This window comes from Urocampus carinirostris, chromosome 13 (assembly GCF_059441175.1).
Source record: "Urocampus carinirostris isolate Australia breed hairy pipefish chromosome 13, RoL_Ucar_1.0, whole genome shotgun sequence".
NCBI classification, from domain to species: Eukaryota; Metazoa; Chordata; class Actinopteri; order Syngnathiformes; family Syngnathidae; genus Urocampus; species Urocampus carinirostris.
This window is the reverse complement of record NC_142361.1, coordinates 20,090,752-20,115,231: the sequence shown is the minus strand read 5'-3', so window position 1 is coordinate 20,115,231 and position 24,480 is coordinate 20,090,752. Positions and strand designations below refer to the sequence as shown.

Here is a 24,480-nt window from a genome sequence, read left to right as displayed (position 1 = left end):
TAGTACAATATGCAATTGTAACTTACAAAATTAGAAACATATCTAAAACTTGCTCTATCATTTTCCATATCCCATTTATAAACTATATCTATGATGAAATACTATGCTGTGTTTACATCGCTATAGTACAATATGCAATAGTAACTTGCAAAATTGTTATTTTTTTTTAAGACAAAAATACAAATAGGTCAATATTTATTTAGCAGAGAAGACAAAAGTATAATAAATTAAACCAATTTAGAAAAGTGTCCTTATCCTTTAAATAGTCATTTACATTGTTTTTATGTTACTTTTCAGCAAAAATAAGACAAAAATACCAAACACATTTCCCCAAAAGCCAATATTTGATATACCTGCAGTATAGACAAAAATATGATTACATAAAGTAATTTAGAAAGCTTTATCCTAACTCAAGAAAAGATTTTATTGGACTTTTTAGCAAAATAAGAAAAAATATTACATTTGAGAAATATATTTGCCAATAAAAAATATTGTTTTGCAGTGGGGAGGAGAGTATAATAAAATCTAATTTAAAAATGTATATGAATGCTGTTTGGATTTTTTTTATGCAAGAATATGAAAGGAAAATCATGTTCTACTAACAGATTTCTTCTAAGTATTAGAATCTGCATAATATATTATGGATCTGTAGATAAATATATTAAAAATGTAAGAAAAAAACGCTTAAAATAGGGACTATATTTGATAAGACCAATAAGGCAAATTGTAGAATTTTTATTTCAAGAATTATTCATCTCAGTTTAGGAAAAAAACATATTTTAAAAGTCTACCATATAGGATTTTAAGAATTATTTTTCTGATATTTTACTAGCCAAATAAAATAAGAAATTCTTATGGTGATACGTTAAAAGCCCCGGACATCCCGAGCTCCCCCAGGATCACTAAAATAAATAAGTTACATCACCTCTCTCATGACTCAAAAGCACCCAGTAGAGATCAATAAAGATATTCATAAACCAAAAACAGCACCGTATAGGATAAGCACAGCTTATGAAAACATTCATGCAATAAACCACAAAGTATAAAAAAAAATCATGTCTGCTCTAAAATTAAAGAGCAAAGAGATGCGTTATGAGTCTGGAGTCAGACTGGGACAGGCTGGTATAAATTAAGATCGGGGATGACTTCATTCTCACGAAATAGGAGAACGCTCTCCTCATGTGACTGAAGTGAAGCAAGTTTAATTAGCACCTTTCTAAGACACACCCTACGTTGTTCATAGTTCTCCCAATGCTCCATTTTACGTTTGTTTGCAATGTTTTCATGTTTTCCCAGACATTTTGGAGCGTTGTTACAATGTGCAAATAATATTTTTGTTCTGTATTTGTTGTTGTTGCAGCTTTAGGCTATTTGGAATAGTCGTAGCTCAGTTACATCCTGCGTGACATGTAATAAGATCACCTGTCCAAAGAAGCTAGTTGACACGCGCTCTTAATGACCGGTGTCATCATCCCTTCCGATACTGACTCCACTTTTACCTTTTGTGTTTCTCTTTGACTTTTCCCAACAATGACATTGTACCTTCCCTTCAACGTATTCAGTATAAATACGTTTTCAGAAGCATTGTCCTAGAATGCCAAAGCGTTAAAAAATATATATATTTTTTTGTGTGTGTGATTTATTTAAAAAAAAATTATAAAGGCCTTGGCGCAGCTCAACGGTATGTATTGAGCCTCTAGGAATTATTTTAGTATAAAAAAAAACAATCGCTATTAGAAGGCAGGATTAGCTTTGATCGGATATTTGTACACACATTTAGGAAGCCCCCACCTCCTAGTCGTACAACATACGGCAAAAATTATCTAATACTAAAGAAAATGTTAATTTTGCTTTAGAGTGTTAATAAATATAATAAATAAATAATTCCTAAAATAAACCATAAATACATAAAAATAGTAGCATCTGAAAAAGACCATTTAAGTTGCAATGAGGATTATTTTACACTACTTCATTTTCCACTCTATTTTTTAACTTGACATTTTTGCAATCTTGAATAGTTTTGTGATAATAATTTCTCTTTTCTCATATTTTTCAGTTTCCAAAAATGAAAAGAAAATATTCCATTCAAATTAAGGTGGTATTTTAATAAATCATATTAAATAATTAAAAACAATCTTGATATCACAGATCAGAAGCGGGTCACTTGGTTGAATTTTATTTTTACAAGGAATCATGGTTCATGGTTCTCGGATCCCATAACCACCAAGGTTGTAGAGGCACCACTTCCCGTGGTGTGTCTTGGGCATGTACAGCCTAGCGGTGCGCATCACTCTACAGGCTGTTTTTTGGGTAGGGTTTTGATTCAAGATTGTCTTTCTGAATAATTCATTTAACGTACTTAGTGGCTCATAAATCACATGATACAATGAATCGCTGATCTAATGAGTTGCCAAGGCTTTTAATAATTGATTTTAATTGAATTTATCGATTAGTTGTTGCATCTCTTGATTCTATTCTAATTCTATTCTATGCTTATGACTTGACAAAAAATGTAAAGTATACTGTACCTGAAAAGACTTTATATTATCATCCTGGAAGGGGGATTACCTCATGTTTGGTCCTTTCTCATGGTTTCTTAATTTTCCTCATGTTGAGGTTTTGGAGTTTTTCCTTGCCCTCATGTAAGTTTTAGATCAGGAGATAAAAAATAAAAATAGTCTGTAGTTTGCAATATTCTCTGATCTGTGCAGCCCTTTGAGACACTTTGTGATTAAGGGCTATACAAATAAACATGACTTGACTTGACTTTTTTGTTGTTAAATTAGAATGCTAATTACACATTCCTTATAATTCGGGTGCACAGCGGTTATAAAAGAAATTTAAAACATGATAAAATAAATTAAAATATGTATATTCAAAACAGAAAAAACTATGGTCATATATTATGTGTTGAGAAATCTATGCCCTGTGTGATTGAAATAAAGTCATTGTTTAAAACTCTTTGCAAATAAAAACTCACTGTGATTATGCGACATCTTGTCATATAATCCCCCTCATCAAACCTTTACACATTACTTTAACTGAAATATCCAAATTCTTAAAAGAGCTGCACGTGATTAAAGTCACATGCACAGCTCTGTGAAGATTTTGGCAACTGGCTGTGATATTTCCACTCTTCTTTGTGGTGTCAGCACAAAAGTGTGTATGATAGTGATGAGAACTGACATCTGCCCATGTGTGTTCTTGCATTTGATGTCAAAGTGAGAGCGCCTGAACGACAATCTGTGTAATGAGATCCCACGCGGCATCTGTAGACCTTCATTATAACTTGACAGGTGCCCAGGGAGACTTTTTCAGGAAAGGCTAACACCTTTAAACCAAAGAATATGCTTAACTTCATGTCAAATAAAATATCCAGGGATTTATTCTCACTGTATGAACATCTGTGCATTCACAGCCCACGTGTTTTACTCCGAGACCGCTGCTCCAGTAAAAATATTCTACACACTTATTTCCTCGTAAACCTAGGTACATCAGCTGTAAATCATCATTAACATGACAACAAAGAGAAAGTAGTACCGTTCAGAAGTTTGGGGTCACCCAGTCAATTTTTTTTTTAATGGAAAAAATATCACATATTTATTTATAGAGTTGTCCAATGTCTGTGTTGTTTTCTCCATAAACAACCCCTTACCTTTTTCAGGCAGTCTCAGATCCGGCTTTTTCTTTGCCTCTCTGTCTCAATGGTAAATGGTGAATGGTCTGCATTTATATAGCGCTTTTCAAGTCAATTAAGACATCCCAAAGCATTTTATAATGTGCTTCACACTTACCCATTCTCACACACACTCACGCACCGAAGGAAGTCAGCCATGCAGGCTGCTTATTGAGTTACCTCTTCACTGTAGATATGGACATCAGTGTTTCGTGGCTACTATTGGACTAGTTGAGGACGTACAAGGCATCTATTTTTGAAACTAGAAACTCTAAAGTACTTGTCGTCTGGCCACTTCTTATTTTTCTCTGGTAAAAGTCTTCGTACTGTTCTCTGAAGGGAGTATTACACACTGTTTAAGGATCTTGAGTTTCCTGGCAATTTATCTCAAGGAATAACCTTCCTTTCTTAGAACAAGAATCGACTGTCGAGTTTCACATGAAAGTTTTTTTTTCTGGTCAATCTGAAACTTTAATCACACCCACAAATATGATGCTCCAGATACTTGACTAGCTCAAAGGATGGTCAGTTTTATAGCTTCTCTGACTGGCTAAACTGTTTTCACTTGTGCTAACATCATTGCTCAAGGGTTTTCTAATCATCCATTAGCCTTCTAGCGGAATTAGCAAACAAAGTGTACTTTTAGAAGAGTGTTGGTTCCTGAAAATGGGCCTCGATGCACCTACGGAGGTATTGCATTAAAAAACAAACATTTCCAAGTGATTCCAAACTTTTGAACGGTATAATACACTAAGAACATGAAAAGAGGATACCAGGGACCGTGAGGTTGAAAATAATCATCCCCTCTGACCCTTCTTTTGTAGCTATCCTTGGAGATGAGCCGGCGCTGCAGCTGCAAAGGTCAATCAGCATGCAAGGTCAAGCTGACGCGGTCAATTCTCATCCAACATCAAAGTGAAGTCCGACTCTCTTCAGGTTTGCTCCAAAACAGCAGCTCTAATCCAGCCAAGGTCTTGCTGTCATCCTCACGGAGAGGACAGAGGGCATCCAAACCCCAAATAGTCGATTCAGTTCAGGCAATTTGCAGAATTTAAAACACAAGCTTTGATGCCAATTGAGGCCTTTGCCCTTATCTTGTGATGTGTTGCCCCCTAAGCACTTGTTCTTTTATTCTCATAGATCTCAAAGACATAAAGGTTCTTGAATGAGATTGAAAAAGATGTATATTGGTCTCCGTAGTAATTAGAGCTGCAGGGAATACCGAAATGTGTAAAAACGCTTCAGGCCTCTTGAAAAAAATATCTGAATGTTTTTTGATGGGACAACCGGTTGTATTGGACTACTTCACCTCCACTCATGTGTTATTTTCTCATTATCTCATCTCATTAGCTGCACCGCTTATCCTCAGTATGGTCGCGGGGGTGCTGGAGTCCATCCCAGAAATCTTCGGGCAGTGGGCAGGGGACACCCTGAAATGGTTGCCAGCCAATCGCAGGGCACACAGGGACAGACAACTCGCTCACTCATTCACACCTAGGGAAGATTAGGACCAGCCAATCCACCTGAAATGCATGTCTTTGGAATGTGGGAGGAAACCGGAGTGCCCGGAGGAAACTCACGCAAGCACGGGGAGAACATACAAACTCCGCACAGTAAGTCCGGTAGCTGGATTTGAACCCACACGGGAGGTTCCCAAGACCTTAGAACTGTGCCGCACACGCGCTAACCACTGCGCCGCTGTGCTGCCCTATGTATTATTTTCTCAGTCTGAAATAATTTCAGTTCATTTTGAAAGCACCATTTAGCCAATGTCAAATGTCTGATCTCCTTTCTTTAGCTCAGCAGCACAAAACAACACATTATTTCAAGCGGTCCAATTGTGTCATTTACGGCTCACTGACCATTTTTGTAGCGCGCAACAGCAAATACTAAGATTGACTTCTGGTCCTAAACACACAGAAAAACCTTTTGTTTTGTTAACTTGTTTACTACCAGCATAGTAAAAATGAATTATTGACGTCTTGTCTCAATCCAGCACGCAGGTTAGCAGTTCTCTGTAAGTGCCCTCTCTATCACTCTCCTTCTCTGTCCATTTCTCTCACTCTCTCTCTCTCTCTCCTTTCTCTCTCAACCTTGCCCTATGTGGTCATTTATTTTGGGTTTCAATTTTCCTCCTCACAGCTGTGGTCACCTGTCTTGATATAACTCAAATCACGACTCTCCCTCGTCACAATTTAAACACTCTGCCTCCTTGTCTCTGTGCTAGTTTGTTGTTTTCCTGTTATGTCCCAAGCACACTAGTCTCAGCGTTGTGTTATTCCAGTGTACTGAACTCCTGCCTGCCCTTCTGTATCACGAGTATTGAATGATGAACTCTTGGCGCGTCAACTTTGCTGTTTGGGGAGACCAATCTCTCGCCTGCATCTTGGACTACGATTGTTGCCTTACTACTTAACTCTCTGAACTCTACCGAACTCTGCCCAGATGAAAGATTTCTGTTTGCAGTACCAGTCAGTGTTTCTGCACGTTGCTTCCACATAAACCCGAGTGGGTTCCAAAAATGTAAAGGAATGTTTCATAATTTTTTGCCAAATTCTGACCAACCTAGCGTTATTGGGCTAACCGTATATCTAATTTGGTTTTGGTTGGGTTGGTTTTCTGAAACAGAAGGAAACAAAAGAGACAAAGCCAAACTGACTAAGCAAGAAGAGAGTAGCGACTCGGAAAAAAAATCAAGAAATGAAAAGTGAGAGGAAGAGGAAAAACAAGGTTAGAAAATACAAGGCAATAAATGAATAGACAAGAAAAAATAAAATGGATTTAATTGTCTTTTTTTGTCAGTGATAGCAACATAGTGAACATTGTTTGCAAGAAGATTAGACATGGCACTCCAGAGTAAACATGTAATAAAGACTTAAGAGAAATATAAGATAAAAAAAAGTCAGGATGAATAGGCAAAAGATATATACCAGGTTGTGCTTGCAGACTGATAGTAATGAAAAGAAGTGTTATAACATTTTAGCAGCAACAAAAAGTCAATAATCAGGATGTAAGTACGCATATTTCAATGCAACTGGCAAGATATATAGTTTTCACAGTTTCGCACGCTAGTTTATGGTGGGGTTATCCCTTGGGTTGAAACTATCTGATAAGAGGAGAAAAGAGCAAAAGAAATACATGAAAAGAGAGCAAAACAAAGAAAGAACCATAAAAGACAACAAAAGTCAAGAATTTACAATGGAACAGAAAAGAAAGGAGATTAGAACCAAAACAAGACAACGCAAGACACAACACAACAAAAGGGATTTCGCTGTCCTTAGTAGATTAACTCTGCCTAGTCTGGAGGACATTGCCGGCTTGCGATACTGCAGCGGACCCAACAATAATGTAAAGGATTCCCCTCACCCCGGCCACCACCTCGTTGACCTGCTGACCTCTTGTAGGTGCTACATGTCCGTTGAAACAAGAACTAAATAAGACTGTTTCTTCCACCTGGCCATCACTACCCTAAACAAGCACATAAGACTGTGAAAATATATATATATATAGCCTATTAATAGAACAATGGGTATTGATATCCTTTTTAGGGACTTATTTGGTAATTTGATGCACTAAAATAATAATAAACTACCGTTTCCAAGCACTAGCTTTGAACCATTTTTGCCTCTATATCCTGAAATTCTTTTTGTTTTATTTTACTCTTTTAAGTCTTTACTACGTTTCTATCCTGAAGTGCCATTCCTCATCTTGTCATGATGACTGATTAGTATCACATGTGGCCGCTCGTTTGGTGCCAGCCGCTACGGGCTTCTTGATTGGTTGCCCATCCTACTTAAGTTCTGTCCTTTCTCTTGCCTATTGTCAGTCCATCAGCGAACCTCTGTTTCTACAAGGCAAGCATTTTGACTCTGACTTCCGTCGGTCCCGATTTTTTCACCAGTTTTCCACCCTCCATTCCTGATTTCCCCGTTTGTCTCCGACTATGACCTGTTTTTTTGACCCCGCCCACGTTTTTGATCTCCCGTCCCGGCTTACGACTTGTTTTTGATCCAGACCACTCTTTGCTCTCCTGTCCCGGCTACCGTTCTGTTTTTCCGTCTACGACACTAATATCTCCCGCTCCGGAAGATCCACTTCCGCATTCGGAACACGTTCCAATTCTGTGAGCGACTTGCTTCCCGCATCCAGCGAGGACTGGATCGCAAACCCTGCCCTTCCTCTTTATCTCAATGAACTCGTGGTTAACTTTATGCATCTGGGTCCTGATTCTGTTCTGGTGGTGACACATCTCCTTTTAAGACAATCTTTAATGTCAATGACAATCAGAAGTATTCTTAATCTAATTTAAAATGAAAAGTATAACAAAAGTGTCTTTTGTACCTTAAATTTTTCTGTATGTGTCCCACAGAGAAAAAAACTTTTTTAACACCATTAGCTCTAGTCTGTAATCCTTTTATAAGTCAAGGCCAATGCTGACTCACTTTCTGCCATCGCAAAGTCCATTCATGCGTGATAAGTTGTTCCTTTTAGCGCTTGAGTGCAAATGTGTTTACATGTATTTAAATGTCTGAGTGGCGTTTCCCCCAACTAATTAAGCATGACCGTCTAGGACTAGGTCGAATGTTGGATCTGCAACTTATTAAAAGCAACAGATGGTTCGAATCAGGAAACCAGATAAGGAGCTGGAGCAGATAGCTCCGGTATATTGCTTAGCCTCAGCAGGATGTTTGCAAGGATCAAAAGCAATTGCATGGGAGTCACAGTAAGGTTGTTTACTCACAGAATATAGTTACATTTTCATGCAAAAGGCACCTGTAGTGATCAGTGTTAGGAAAATAACAAAAGTCCCGAAACACTAAATTTTAATTGACATTATAACATTTCCTCCCTGAAAATAGAAATCGTTATTATCAGCATCCAACCAAATTTGGAAACAATTTCGATTTCTTCTCTTATTTTGGACGGGGTCAGTCAAATTCATATGATCTCAACTCCAAAACGGTTGCAAATTTGAAGACGTTTACAATGCACTGTATGCTACAAAAAAGATGAAGATATAAAATTGATAGATTTATGAAGACTTAAAGGTGGGTTGCATCATTTGCGGTTTCCTAACAAAATTCAAAATATGTGTTAACAAGCAGGGTTGGGTAGGGTTACTTGAACTTGATTACTTTCAATTACTTTTGGATTACTCCAATACCAAATATGCTAATAAAAGACAAAAGAAACCAAATATGAATACAATTACAAAATTGTGTGCAAGCTTGGGGAGTAATGGAATACATGGAACGGCAAAAATGATGTTGGCAAGCTGTTTGGATTTATTTTCATTTTGTTTCTGTTGCATTTTATTTTAGTTTTGCCGGAGATCAAAGCCAGGAGAGAAAGCTTACCACGTGTTGTGAGTCATAATTGTATTCATATTTAGTTTCTTTTGTGTTTTATTAGCATATTTGGTATTGGAGTAATCCAAAAGTAATTGAAAGTAATCCAGTTAAAGTAACCCTACCCAACCCTGTTAACAAGAGCACTTAAACTTTTCCCACCACTACATCGTTCTGCTTTTATTTTATTTTAGTGAAGCTGTTGGAAGTGAAACAGAGGCAGGAAGAGTAAAAAGTATAAATAATAAGTAATTAGGGTCTTTTTGGAGTGTGTTGGCTGGTCTCAGTTTAAGTAATAATTATTTAGAACTAGTATTGTTCTGACAGAATTCTTGCTCATTTGGTAGATATTATGTTCTAATTATTATGTACATTGTTTAAGTTGATTTTTCCAATAAAATTTGAAAAAAAAAGTTTGATAAAATGATAAACATTCTATACTGCAGATAATAATTATTTGATGGAGATAAAAGAAAAGTCATGTACTTCAAATGCGCATTTTCATACAGACAATTTAAAGCAATAAAAATTAGCTAGGGTCTTCCATATCAGACTAAATTAGGTAACTTTAAGTTATAGTTTTTTTTTATTTGAAAACGAAACCAGTTACAAGTTAACAAGGGGCAATTTTTATTTAATTTTAACAAAGGTTTTGTGTTCTTTTTATGATAAAACCAGATTAAATATATATACATATTAGGTTGTGCAGGGAAGCTGGTAGTTTATTATAAGAAATATGGATTGTCAGTCAGAAAAAGCCCAAACACTAAGGACAATAAATATTTGCTTTGAATAAAATTGAACTTATTTGCCAATGTACACATTTTAATGACATCTTCCACAAGGCTTATATGATACATGCATTAAAAATAATAATATAGACATTTAAAAATAAGTATGACTGTTACACAAGCATGCATTTAAAAAAAAAAAAAAACTTAGATGGGTATACATTTTCAACAAAAAAGGAAAAACAAAACAGTGCACCGAGAAAAAGAGCGCTGAAACAGGTTCGATTTTTTTCCAACAAAGTTCGTTTTTTTCCCGTACAGTGACAAATACTACACCAGGGTCATGACCTTCATTGAGGCAGGCTGGAAGCGCCGAATTTTCTTTTTGAGGGCTCGAGAAGCTTTGATGCGGCAAGCAGAGGGTTCTGGTCGCGGGATTCGCTGGAGGGTCCTTCCAACTGCGGCATTCCCTGGGGAAGCCTCGGCCCACACCAGGTCGGCTTCCTCCGAGTGTTCTCCCTCCTCCTGGGATAGGCTGCTGTCAGAGTCTGAGAAAGACTGGCAACCTTGGCTGGATTCGCTATCGCCGAAGCGATTGGTGGTGTTGTCGCTCAACTCGCCGTCGCTGCTCGCGGCGATAGTGGAATGGAAAACTGACATGCACTCGGCCGAGTATTCGGATTCGCATCGAGGCGGGTAGAGGGCGGTTGCATGAAAGGGGGCTGGGGGGTATCTAGCGTTGAGTTTAGAATTGAATGCGTCGGATGACATGAAGGGATGGTGAGGTCCTATCCATTGGGGTGACCTAGCATTAGCATAACCTTCTTTGGATCTTTGTCGTTGAGCACACAAAACCTTCTCACCATCGGATACCCACTTGACAGCCCCTTGCCTCTTCCTCCTTGCCTCCACTGGAGGTTCATACTCCCCACATTGCAATCGGCGGCTTTTGCCGGACTTAACAGCTGGAGCCGGGTGTGGTTTCGAATGGACCTTCAGGGGATAGATTAGTCCAGGGCCACATTGGCTGGAATCTGAACCTGAACCTTGTTTGTGGTCCCTATACTTTAAGAGTTTTCTTGGGTCACACTTTGGTCCATTGCATTCCCTGGTCGGGTAGCCATACTGCTGCCTCAACGCTCGGGGCTTCTCACCGCTCCTCCGTCTGAATTTTATAGCTTTGGTTTTACGATCAGCTTGTCGCACTTTGACCCTCTGAGTTCCAGCGGGGACGAATTTGGCGTGGACAAACTGGGGGGAGTCAGTGTGGGCGTTTTGCGCCTCAAAGACTTGACTGTCGTCTGCGCTTGAACTGTGAGACAAGGCCGGTCTTTGTATGGGGCTGTGCTTCTCTAAGGGCCTCGTTGGGAGGCGAAGATTTTCCGCGTGGCTTCTCAACACAAGCGTTTTGTCCTTGGTCTTCAGTGATGAAGTAGTAACCTCGTCTGAGCTGTACTCTCTTGTTACAGACAGATTGGTATTCCCGTATGAGATCTCCTGTGGTCTCGTAGACTGATGGTGGCCTACATTATTATCAGTTGTTTCTGGACTCAAAAGCCTGACCTGTCCATCATCTAGTGGCAGATTCCTCATGGCTCTTGTCGGTTGAGGAAAAGATACCGGTTTCTGAGGAAAAACAGTTGCAATCTCAGGGGCTTTTCTCTGAGAGGTGCTGTGTGTCTGTAAAGTCTCTGAGGCCATCTGAATGTAGGATTTGTTGGAGCTGCGCTGGATCAGTTTGTCAATATAACCCAGAGTCTTGGTACCGTAGCCCATTACAGTACCCTGCAGTGTATCAGAATCAGTCACTAGGGGCTTGTCAGCATTTGTAAATGAAACAGATTCCCCACTATGGAAAAAGATTGGACTTTGGAGGGCGACGGCATGCAAGGGGCTCGGGTAGTGGTACAATTCAAGCCCACTGCGGGATATCAAATTGCTCTGGAATTTAGGGTCCATTGGAGGGAGCTTTGGAATTGGGCATATTGCTGGTTTCCTAGCATCCCCTGGTTTATAGTTGAGTCCTTGAGTTATCATCCTGTCCAGGTCACCTGGCAAACACAGCAAGCATTAAACAGGAAAGAACGTTTCATATGAAACACTAAATTAAGTACTTTGCAGCATATATACTATTACATACTGTTTATGTTGTATAATAGGGCTGTCAAATCTGATAATCACTCATATAATTTTTATACATTTATCTGCACAACAAAATAATATTTTTACATGATTCATTAGTCCTGTTGAGTAACAGGAAAATGGACAAATGTGTTTACTAACAAACGGAGATGTGATTGCACATTTTAATTAATTTAGAACTAACTATTTAGAGTTTATCTTCTAAAAATACATACTAAACATAAAAACACACCTAAATACAATGTGTGGCGGGTATTTTCTGCCACTAAATAACGTGAGTTTTTTAATGTTGGAAACCATACATTTTTCATATAAAATTGTGGTCAACTGGAACTTTATTTATTTTAAAGTGTTATAGTGACTCATTTGCATCATGTAGCCTGTAAAATTAAATATGAACAACAAAGTTTTTGCTTCAAGTAGATTTTTTTAAACACCTCTGGACATTGTATTTGAGGGTTTTTAAAGTAATTTCGACTTTGTTTTCAGCAAAAAGGAGCCAAATATTTTTTTAATAAATTACCCTTAAGCAAAGTCAGATAAAAAAAAAACCTGAACTGTTTGTATAGAAAACGATAGACGATGACTACATTACAGGTCAAGGATTTTTTTGAATAAAAAGTTTTATCATGCTATTACAATGTTGTTACTATGTAATGATTATGTTAACAACAGTTTGTTATTAGTTGTAGGGCTAACATAGTGTGAGTCAACAACAAAATATCTTTGAAAAATACCAGCAGACGATTCCATGGATCATTCATAGGCTATTCAGAGTTATTTTTAAGGATTAATATGTAAAACACTGATCAGATGCTACAAATACAAAACAATTTCTATAAATGTTTTCCTTTGTTTATATTTTTAAATGTTGTAGTGGTGAACTATTTTCTAAACTGATCTCCAGGCTACCCAGGTAGCGTTGACTGCAGGGATGCGCAAACCACAGCCCGCAGGCCACATACGTCCTTTATGGGTTAATAATCAAGTCCACCAGACAACAATGGTGAATATATAATGATAATATATACCATTGTAAATAATAAAAATGTGTGGTTGTTGTGGTACCCCCCTGTTCCTTTATTTTTCCTTATGTATTGCTGAGGTATCAGATTCAAGTCTTGACAGATCTAAATAATAAAATCAATCAATATTTGTTTTCCTTCCTGGCCTGACTAATCTACCAAATTTTCAACCCGATGCGTCTTGCAACTCAAAAGGTTTGCCCACCCCTGCTTTAAGGGCTACCTGTTGCAACACCGTCAAAATTGTGCGCAAGAAGTGACTACCTGTTGAAACGGGTCTTGGTCGTCCAAGTTCAGCAACAACAGAGCTTGCTCTGATCCTTCCGCTACCCAGGTGAAGGCCAGCGGTCCGGGCAGGGTTAGGGTGGCTCGCCCTTTCATCGGCCGAACGCCGAAGGTACACATCGGCTTGCATGGTAGCGCTAATTTGAGAATTAGCCGGGCTCGCGGGTGGGAAGAGAAGACTTGTCTGCGAAGAAGACAGGCACTCGCTATACACAGAAGTGCAGGAGTTGGACAAGGAGCATGACCCTCCATCACTGAGCTCATAGAAACCTGAAGAGAGGAGAAGTACTTAACGGCAAAAATCAATTTACTTTACGCCGTCTTTCTTAAATGTGGAGAATCTTGCAGGCCAATGTGAGCGTACACACCTGAACTTGGCCTGCTGTCGCTCTCCAGTTGTTCGGTGGAGGCTTTGTTTACATCCAGCTTCAGCTCATTTATTTGTTGGTCCAGCTGCTGAAGGTGTGTCTTCAGCCCTACATCCTGTTTCCGGAGACGAGACTGTAACAGAAAAATAGAGGTTTTTTTTTTACACATTTTTCGCTATACCTGCTACTGCTTGGTCAGTGTTGGGTGGATAAAGCGAACTACTGTACACAATTTTAAAAACAGGCGCTACTCAGCTGTGGCTGATGATTAACCTCAGCAGGACATGGAAGGGGGAGCATGAAAAAGCAATGGTGGGTAACTCATTTCTCCCCCACAGCGAAGGCTGGCCATTGTGTAAACTGCTTAGCGGAGCAAAGATTGGGGGTTGGGATGGGGGTCTGTTTGCTTTGCAGTCAACCCATTTACTGTTACAGTTGTTAACATGGTGGGAAAAAAAACAATGCACTTTTAAATCATAATATAGATTATGTTATTCCGTTTTGCTTCGTGAAGTTACACATAATGTGTATTAAAACCGTATGCAGTATAGATCAGAGGTCTCCAACCTTTTTGAAGCTGAGAGCTACCTTTTGTTACTAATTAGCGCAAAAGGCTACCAGTTTGATAGCCCTTTCTAAAATAACTCGTTATTATTACGTTGTTAATGTGTTATTACCAGGTTAATTATTGAAAGTACGCTAAATAAACTCAGTCAAGCACAGACCAAAAAATGTATTTAATCAGAAATTCATAATGACCCAGTAATGGTAAGATATTTTCCCAGTCCGGGGTCTACGTTGTGCCCGCGGGCACTACGTTTGTAACCCCTTGTAGAGCTAATGCAATTTCGGGTGGAATCTAATGAGAATTTATGTTGGTCAACCCCCTAAAAGGCGAAAAGACAATCACTGCAACTATTCACCGCTACTCCTGCAAATGATTAAAACAGCAGCATATTTTTACAGCTACAGGACCTCACATTGCCAGTTGTCAGCAACACTCATAATTGTCACTTACTGAAGAACACACATTCACTGGTTTTATTATTTCCTGGCATTAGCTGTTAATGATTGCGACTGACCCCCTGCAGTTTACACCTCGCATACTTTGCTACAGCAATGAACCTGATTTACTGCTTCCTATCTCCAGCTGAGAACTTGCAAATTTGTTACAAAACGAAGCATGCACACAAGATGACTGCAACACTCATCCACCTAAATGCGTACCTGTCAACTTAAACGTTTTCCCCATATATTTTTCTCAGTTTTTGATCATTTCAAATAGTGTACGTCAAGTCAAATAGCATTTTTTTGAAGAAAAGAAAAGGTTTTGTTGTTAGAACGATCTCCTTTTGCCCATTTCGGCTCTAATCAAGTTCATCTCGGTCACTGGTAGCAGACGACAACGTCATTGAGTACAGGAAGACAATGAGAACTACTACTCTGACATCTTTGATGGATAGATGGATAGATAGATACTTTATTCATCCCCGAAGAGAAATTCACATTTCCAGCAGCATCCCTGAGCTGAGAACAATACAATAATAAAGCAAAAATAATACAATATACAAATACCCAGTGTGACGTGCAAATGCCCACTGTAGCGTGTTATATAGAATAATTAAATAGTGCTACACAGAATACATATTGCAGTAAGATTCGGTAATATGCAATGTAGGTGGTGTGGTTTACTGTGGGCTTTTACTCTGCCGGGTAGAGTTAAAGAGCCTCATGGCATGAGGAAGAAAAGATCTCTTCAGTCTGTCTCTTTGTGACAGTTTCTATTATAGGGTAAAACCCTATGTAGTAGAGGTGAAGTCTGCAAAATCCTGCACAGTAATAAGCAATACTAAATTTATTATAACTGGGGAAAGACCAAAGAAAGATGCTGAAAGAATTGATTGTGTTGTTTATTTGATAAATAAAATAAACTTGTTTACACAATAATATTTGTTTATATTCTACATAGTCTGTCTTGCTGTGAGTAAATAGGTTCCGCGTTGTGTTTGTTAAGTTCATTATCGCTTAGTAAAGAGAATTGCGATAATTAATAACGTACGCATGAACATATTTTTGGAGTATTTCTGCTGTATTATTTTTGTTTTATTCTCTGTATTTTTCCCTTGTAAGATTTTGGAAGTATAGTATATATTTTTTTCTAGTTATTATTTTTGTAGTATTTTCCATGGATATTTTTTTTAGCATAATATTTCTGTCGTAGGATTTAAAAAAAAACTTTTTCCTTAGTATGATTTTGTAGTATTTTTGTTGTGTTCTTGTGGTATTTCTGTGGTGTTTTTTGTAGTATTACTGTACTGTAGTTTTGTCTTTGCAGTACAGTTCTTCTGTAGTAGGATTTTTAAAAAACATTTTGTAATATTTCTGTAGTATTATTATAGTATTTCTGCAAAAGTATTTTTGTAGTATTCGTCTCGTATTTCTGAAGTAGTATTTTGGAGTATTTCCGTAGCAAAAAACTAAGGACGCTGAAATAAGTGTTTGTGTTGTTTACTTGGTAAATAAACTTGTTTACTCAAATTATCTTTGTTTTATTGTACATAGTCCGTCTTGCTGTGAGTAAATAGGTTCTGCGTTTTGTTTGTGATGTTTATTATAGCTAAATAAGGGATCGTTAATCGTTCCGGTTGGCTGAGGTTGACAAGTACATGTAAATGTGTCGAAATATTCTTCTGAGATTGCACAAAACAACTTTCAACGTTTAAATAACTTCCTACCAGCTGTTGCTTCAGGGCAGTGAGGGTCGCCTCCAATCGTTGCTCCTCACCCCCCATTTTCCTGGGGTCCTCCGAATTTGCACGAACGAAAGTGACCGGTTCTTCTCGATCCAAGCCGAGGGCCCATCTCACCATGTCCCCCTGTCTATCCCGGAGCAAATGGAGCTCCTGCAAACCGGCCACGGCTGCTTGGAGCCTTTCCCCGACCCTGCAGCGATCCATTGCGACAGCGGAGCTCATCATTCCCACGCAAGAACCACTTGCACTGCTCAGCATGCTGAAAAGAAAAATCCAAGCATATCCGGAAAAATGAAGATACAAAAAAAGGTCTCTGCAACTTGCTGTGGCTCAGTCTTGCAGTTTGTGACCTTCTTGTTTTAAAGTACCTGATAGAAACACTCTTGTGCTCAGAGGAGAGACTGGGGCTCCTCCCATAGACCAAATGGCCTGGTCCCTTATTGGCTGGCCCCCGGCCCCCCAGTCAACATCTGGTTCTAATCTTCCTTTTCAAGTGTTCCCGGAGCTGCCAAGCCACGTACTGAGATGTACACAGTGCGCAATTAAGTGTTAGGGGGCTATTTTCATTTTGATGCTCTCTATATTCTCTTTCTCTGTGAACGATGCCATACTCTCTTGTTTTTTTTTTTTTTTAAACACACACAGTCTATCTATCTATCTATCTATCTATCTATCTATCTATCTATCTATCTATCTATCTATCTATCTATCTATCTATCTATCTATCTATCTATCTATCTATCTATCTATCTATCTATCTATCTATCTATCTATCTATCTATCTATCTATCTATCTATCTATCTATCTATCTATCTATCTATCTATCTATCTATCTATCTATCTATCTATCTATCTATCTATCTATCAGGGGCAGCACGGTGGATCAGTGGTTAGCGCGTGTGCGGCACAGTTTTAAGGTCTTGGGAACCTCCTGTGTGGGTTCAAATCCAGCTACCGGACTTCCTGTGCGGAGTTTGCATGTTCTACCCGTGCTTCCGGGCACTACGGTTTCCTCCCACATTCCAAAGACATGCGTTTCTGGTGGATTGGCCGGTCCAAATTGTCCCTAGGTGTAAATGAGCGGGCGAGATGTCTGTCCCTGTGTGCCCTGCGATTGGCTGGCAACCAGTTCAGGGTGTCCCCTGCCCACTGCCCGATGATTGCTGGGATGGGCTCCAACACCCCTGCGACCCTACTGAGGATAAGCAGTGCAGCTAATAAGATGAGAGATGTACTGCTGCTATCCAGTGGAAAACAGAATAAGAGTATATGTATTTATTATACTCTGCGTACTGTTTTTTAAACCACATATGAGAGTGAACTATTTTTGCAGCTCTGAATTTAATGACATAGCTGTCCATGTTTTATATTTTATTTTAAAAACAATTTTATGTTGTTTGTTACCAAGCGCACAAAGAACATAACACTTTTTTGGAAAGCCTTGGACAAGAGCGCTCTCTCGCGGTCAAAAGGAAAGCATTCTTTTTAGGGTTGTCGGGGTCGTGTTTGATAAGAAATGTTGAGTTATAAATATCGAAGCTGTCACTAACGTATGCCATGAATTAGCACAAGCATGGCTATGCAGCCAATTGTAGCTGTTATATGACTTCAACGAAGCCACTGACATACCTGTCAACCTCCACAGCTCCATGCCCTTACAAACTCGCATTTTCCCTTACAAAATACAAAAAAATCTTACACCATATTTTTTTTCAAACGTGTTTATTTATGTAGTTTAACATGTTATATTGTACATGTGTTTTGTTATATCATTCTGTACATATTATTAATAAAAAAATAAAACAATGAAAAAATCAGGAACAATTGTTATCAGCTTAACTAAAATATCCTTTAATAACACTTTAAATTTAAATTTGTAAATAAAAATGTCTTTTGGAGGAAAAAATTAGTTTGCAACAAAATAAACGATACCGAGATAGAGGCTACCGCGGCGAAATCGTTTGACTTGATTGATTTGCCGTTTCGTGATAGTCGGTGTATACCGGATGGTACCCATAAATCGACAAATTTGCGTTTTTCCATACAGATTTTCTCGTACGTCGTACATGTCTTAAAATGCATAATAAACGTACTTTGTACGGAAAAAAACGTACAGGTTGACAGGTATGCACTGACAACGTATCAAATGACCAGATTTTTGAAGGTAATGTTCAGAATAGTATTCCACAGCTCTCATTAGTAAATCAATGAAAAATGGAGGTGCTATATTGTGTTTTTATTCGGAAGAGAATGAAATATTTTTTTCTTAAACCAATCTTTCCTGACGTCATAGGTCGCACATGTTTCCTCATGCGTGACAATATAAGCAGGACATTGTGGTTCAGCCTTTAAGAATATTTATTCTTAACAGCAAGCAAACAAGAACAGGGCTTCATCCTAGCCAACATGGCAATCAACAATTAGCAAAACGAAATACAGTGCGTGTGTAATGACGTCACTCAATAGACAACGTCTTACCGCAATTTCACGAGTAAGAGCGCTATAAACTTGACAAATCTTAACAGCACACACCTTTTTCGACTTATTTTCGCATTTTTGATATTTTGGGGTGGATAGGTTATTAACTTAAAACTACAAACGTCAACAAAAAGAAAGCACAGTAATCAGGTGCTAATGTCCCCCGGCTAACAATTATTCAGGGTGAGAAAAACTTTGGCTGAGCGATAAAACTTTGTTACCTAGGACTGGATTTATCAGAGTTAAATAAGTATAATAAAGTTTTAATAAAACTTTTAACTCCATCTAAGTGTTATATTTGTTTTCTTTTATGTTTTTCTACATCTGGGTGTTACAGCGTTGAATATTTTGGGCAATCATAATGAAACAATGGTTTCAATGAGGTTTTTTTTGTTAGTTAAGAGCTAGACAAATTTTGGAACATATTTACTCACGGCTGCCATCTTCTGGCTTTTATCATTATTACAGGCTCTGTCGACTTGTTCGTTCACGTTGCACGTGTCACGGTTGCCATGGCGCCCAGTTGTTCCCAGCCGGGTGGCGCCGGGTTCTGTCGCGATTGCCACGGTGCCCAGTTGGCCCAGCCCGTGGACACCGGCTGAGACACGTTGACTGATTGCTCCTTGGGAGCACTTAAACGTGGTCCTTTGAGCCATTAGTAGTCGGAGCGCGTGTGAAACTTCTGCAAGACTCCTGTTAAACTCTGTGGAATGCCTAGTCTGTGAATTTGCCTGCGTTTGATCCTGTTTTATTTTTGGCTTGATTTGTTTGATTTTTACCACTCTTTTGTTTGGATTTCAATCCACTTCAGCGACCATCGATCCCCGGATCGAGTGCGCGCATTCCTCCTCGCCCTGATAAATTGTGAGTACGTTACGCTATTGGGTTCTCAATCCAGTTTCCTGCCCTGGTTTGTGACAGCACGTGCAAGTACGCGGATTTCTGAGACATGCTTGAAGAAACTCTTCATTCTTTAGCATTCTTGGGGTTGGGTATCCATATGGACTGTACTTGAATTAGGCCTCTTCTTACTTTCACCATTTTAAAGCTACACAAAAAAAAATAATGATAAAATTTTAAAAAACGACAACACGGGGTCGAGCATGACGTCACTCTCCAGCAACCCCCTGCACCTCATTTCTCCAATCAAAAATGTTCCGCCTTGAACAGTTTTTAAGATAATTAAGATAAAATTGATAGGCGTGGAGGAAAAGAAAGCATACAGGCTCTTTGAACTCAGTTGGGCATTGTTACCACATACTTAATAGAGAAAATAATTGAACTCCCGACTTTTTTAAGGACACCTCAAACGATGGACCCAACCTTTGAGACTTCTGGCAGTGAAGCATTTAATATACAAATATACAAAATGTAAAAAGTTGTGAGCGCTTCTCCATTTGAATCATTATGTATAAAGCGTGGCTCGAGATGGCAGTCTAAAGGGTGCAGCTAGTATCGCTAGCTAATAGCGATCCAGCTAGTATTTTGTTTCTTACTGTTTGCGCACAAGACAGTGACACATTTTTTTGCCTTTGTATATAAAAAATGGCGATTCATATCTTTTTTATCGACTTATTTTGAAATTTGTTCCTGCTAAATGCTATTGCACCCCTTTTCATTGCATTTTTCATATTGTTTACGATGCAGTTACAAGTCAGGCCAGTCTCCAAGCATCAGATTTCTGACAATTATTTATTAGTTTATCATAATTCATTTTATTATAATATTTTTATTACTATTTCCTTTCTGGATTTTAAATGTGTATTTCTATCTATTAACAATTTTTAAATGGAATTTCTCTCTTTCAAGTCTTTATTACGTGTTTATCCCGGCTTACCATATTGAATCTCGTGTTCAGTACGTTTTTATCCATGCCAATAAAGACAATTCTAATTTAATTTTAAAACAATGAGAATGAATCCATTCATCAAAATCCTCGTTTACTGCACGAATAATTATTAATTAGACATTTTTCATAGGTTAAACCAAGTTTACGTCTACGAAAATTCAGCAAAAAACTCAGCAGAGAAAATAACTTTTTTTTAGCATCTTTTAACAAGAAACAAATGGAACGCATGCGCATAGATAGGTGATGAATGGCATCCCTGCACCACTAGAGAGCAGTCTCACGCCACTTTCCTTCCTTATAGCCTCAGTGCCTCAAGCTTTTATTACTCGATTCCCACACTTTAGGATTTTGTGGTTTGCTCAAATCTTTAATCCAAGTGCTGCATGGGTTGATAAATTCCACGACCACATAACCATTTCCTTTGTTTATCTAATCACTCATGCTTGTCACGTTGTCAAGATGCGCACGTTATCGTCCATGTAGAATTGATTGTGATATCCACGCCTCTTTTAGATAACGTCATGTCTTTGTGATGCTGCACAAATAACCGTATTATGAAGCCCTTATCGCCTTTAAGGTGACATCATCAGCTCCATCCATCCATCCATCCATCCATCCATCCATCCATCCATCCATCCATCCATCCATTCATCCATCAACCATCCATCCATCCATCCAACCATCCATCCAACTGTCCCATCATCCCTCTTTACCTCCATTCCTCCCGACCATCCATCCATCCATCCATCCATCCATCCATCCATCCATCCATCCATCCATCCATCCATCCATCCATCCATCCATCCATCCATCCATCTATCCATCCATCCATCCATCCATCCATCCATCATCCAACCATCCATCTAACTGTCCCATCATCCCTCTTTACCTCCATTCCTCCCGACCATCCATCCATCCATCCATCCATCCATCCATCCATCCATCCATCCATCCAACCATCCCATCATCCCTCTTTACCTCCATTCCTCCATACCTCCCAACTCTCTGACTCTCCCCCCTCCATCCATCCATCCATCCATCCATCCATCCATCCATCCATCCATCCATCCATCCATCCATCCATCCATCCATCCATCCATCCATCCATCCATCCATCCATCTATCCATCCATCCACCATCCATCCATCCATCCATCCATCCATCCATCCATCCATCCATCCATCCATCCATCCATCCATCCATCATCCAACCATCCATCCAACTGTCCCATCATCCCTCTTTACCTCCATTCCTCCCGACCATCCATCCATCCATCCATCCATCCATCCATCCATCCATCCATCCATCCATCCATCCATCCATCCATCCATCCATCCATCCATCCCATCATCCCTCTTTACCTCCATTCCTCCATACCTCCCAACCCTCCGACTCTCCCCCCTCCATCCATCCATCCATCCATCCCTCCATCCATCCATCATCCATCCATCCATCCCTCCATCCATCCATCCATCCATCCATCCATCCATCCATCCATCCATCCATCCATCCATCCATCCATCCATCCATCCATCCATCCATCCATCCATCCATCCATCCATCATTCCACCCATCCACCCATCTATCCATCCATTCATCCATCCATCCATCCAACCATACATACATACATACATACATACATACATACATACATACATACATATCGTAAAATCCTGACTATAAGCCGCAACTTTTACCCTGCGGCTTTTGCAACGATGCAGCCAATTCATGCATTTTTTTTGTAACGGGCGCCAGAGGCCCCTAAGCAATAAAGGTAAGAAGTGGAATATATGTGTCGAGGAAGACGCAAGTTTCATGTAACTTCTTGCTTTGTGCAAGAATAGGACTAACATGAACAGATCCTCATCATAGAAAAAGTGTCAATTGAAATAGGGAGGACTAACTACCATATTGGGAATAAATTTAAGCGTCTGTTATTTTGTAAACGAAAATAATGTGGCGAAACGAACTGATTGCAAGAAGCAACGTCCAACGAAGCAGAAATGTTTAGGGCGGATTCCTTATTGTATGTTTTGGAGTAAGTATTTTACACGGTTGGATTCTATGGATTGTCCTTGATGTAACAAAACCATCTTCAACGACATTAAAAGAACTTAGGGACGTCCAGGGGACGTAACGGTGAGTTACCCACGCCTTATAACTTTCGGGTATCTTGTTTCAGATTGATGGTGATGTTTCTCTCATGAGTATATTTTGAAATGATCATCATATCTTAAATCCCAAGAGTTTAAGCTTTCCAATGATATATGGCACGACATAGTGACTGGTGACATCGTACAGACACATATTTGTGTATAAAAAGTCGGACCGTTAAGGGGTTAAGGTACCGTAAATTATTAAAACTCTTTCTGTGTACCATCTCTCTTTGTTAATATCTCATGGTTCAAAGTGAGCACATGTGGCTTATAGTCAGGTGCGGCTTATGTGTGTACAAAATGTTTTTTCCTTTGAAATTGTACTGGGCGCGGCTTATAATCATATATACATATACCCATACCTCCATACATCAGCAGCCACCTGTCCAACCATTCAAGTATTTTTCTGTCTTTTTACTAGAAAAAAACAATTCATAAATATAGTTTGAGCAAAATTATTTACCAGTGGTTTTTGACTTGTCTCTGTAAAAAAAAACAGAAAAACAATCTATTAGCTAATACTCTTGTGTTTTTGATTTGTTTTAGGAGCTTGAAGTTCCTCGAAAAAGCCCCAACTTGCATGGTAACAACAGATAGATGTTCCAACAAAGATTGGAATTCATAGTTCCTTACTGTGACATCATACCTTTCTCTGCTGATTGGCAGGGGAGGGTTGCGTGATGTCCATTTTGACGTAAGTTACCAAAAATGTCTCCTGGCCCGAAAGGGACATTCGCTGATATGAGGAAGAGGCAGATAAAGACAGAAACAATGGGAGAAACTGAGACAAAAAAGAAAGATGTGCGGGATGGAAGCCCCCTAGATAAAGACGGTCTTCTGTCACATGTGGGAAGGGGCCAATGTGGCGGAAGCGGGCAGTGAATCTCTTGTCTCTTCTTGGCACATGAAAAAAATATTTTCAGTTTTCACATTTAGGCATCACAAGCTTAAGACTTCAAAGAATGTGAAATCTGATAGCATTGAAGAGGTCTGATCCTGAAACAGTCGAAGATTCTCTACAATTGATGTCGGTTTAAATTGTCTACAGCAGTGGTGTCCTACCCTTTTGGAGCCTATGCACATTTTTTTTCATTAAAAAAATGTTCGAGGCACACTGTTGGTTAAAAGTGTTCTAGAATTAATTCCAGGCACCGGTTTAATGTGAATTTAACAACAAACAAAAAAAACTCAAAAAACTACTCCAGACTAACCAGACCTGGGCACTCCGGTCCTGGAGGGCCGCACGTCCTGCCAGATTTTGAAGTTTGCTCTTCTTTAACTCAGGTGATACAAATTATAACCTCGTTAGCAAGCTAGCAAGTGCTCGTTAACGATACTGGTGATTGGAATCACCTGTATTGGATCAGAGAAACCTCAAAAATCATACAGAACATGCGGCCCTCCAGGACCGAAGTGCCCAGGTCTGCCGTAAACTATGGCCCAGGGGCTACATATGGCCTTTTATGCTTTTTAATCCAGCCTAGCCAAAGGAAAATGTTAAAAATATGCAATATATAAAATGGTGAAGATAGTACGACCAGTGTCTGAAATAACTTCTGCCCGGACGCCCGGACGCCCGGACGGACAACTTACAAAACGTCTCCGCCTGGGTGACCGACAACTTTTTTAAGAAAAATAAATTTAAAAATAAAAGGTGAAAAAGAAAAT

The 24,480-nt window shown here is 39.1% G+C and overlaps 1 protein-coding gene across 1 annotated transcript; it reads right to left on the bottom strand.

Moving 5' to 3' along the window:
• Nucleotides 1-8,902: 8,902 nt before the first annotated feature.
• dact2 (dishevelled-binding antagonist of beta-catenin 2) lies at nucleotides 8,903-16,776 on the bottom strand. Its single transcript, XM_088351188.1, has 4 exons — nucleotides 16,311-16,776; nucleotides 13,576-13,708; nucleotides 13,187-13,477; nucleotides 8,903-11,806 (listed from the first exon to the last, which is right to left on the bottom strand). Exons 1-4 carry the CDS (start codon nucleotides 16,584-16,586, stop codon nucleotides 10,086-10,088), a joined length of 2,421 nt encoding a protein of 806 aa, XP_088207314.1. The 5' UTR covers nucleotides 16,587-16,776; the 3' UTR covers nucleotides 8,903-10,085.
• Between the last annotated feature and the right edge of the window lie 7,704 nt (nucleotides 16,777-24,480).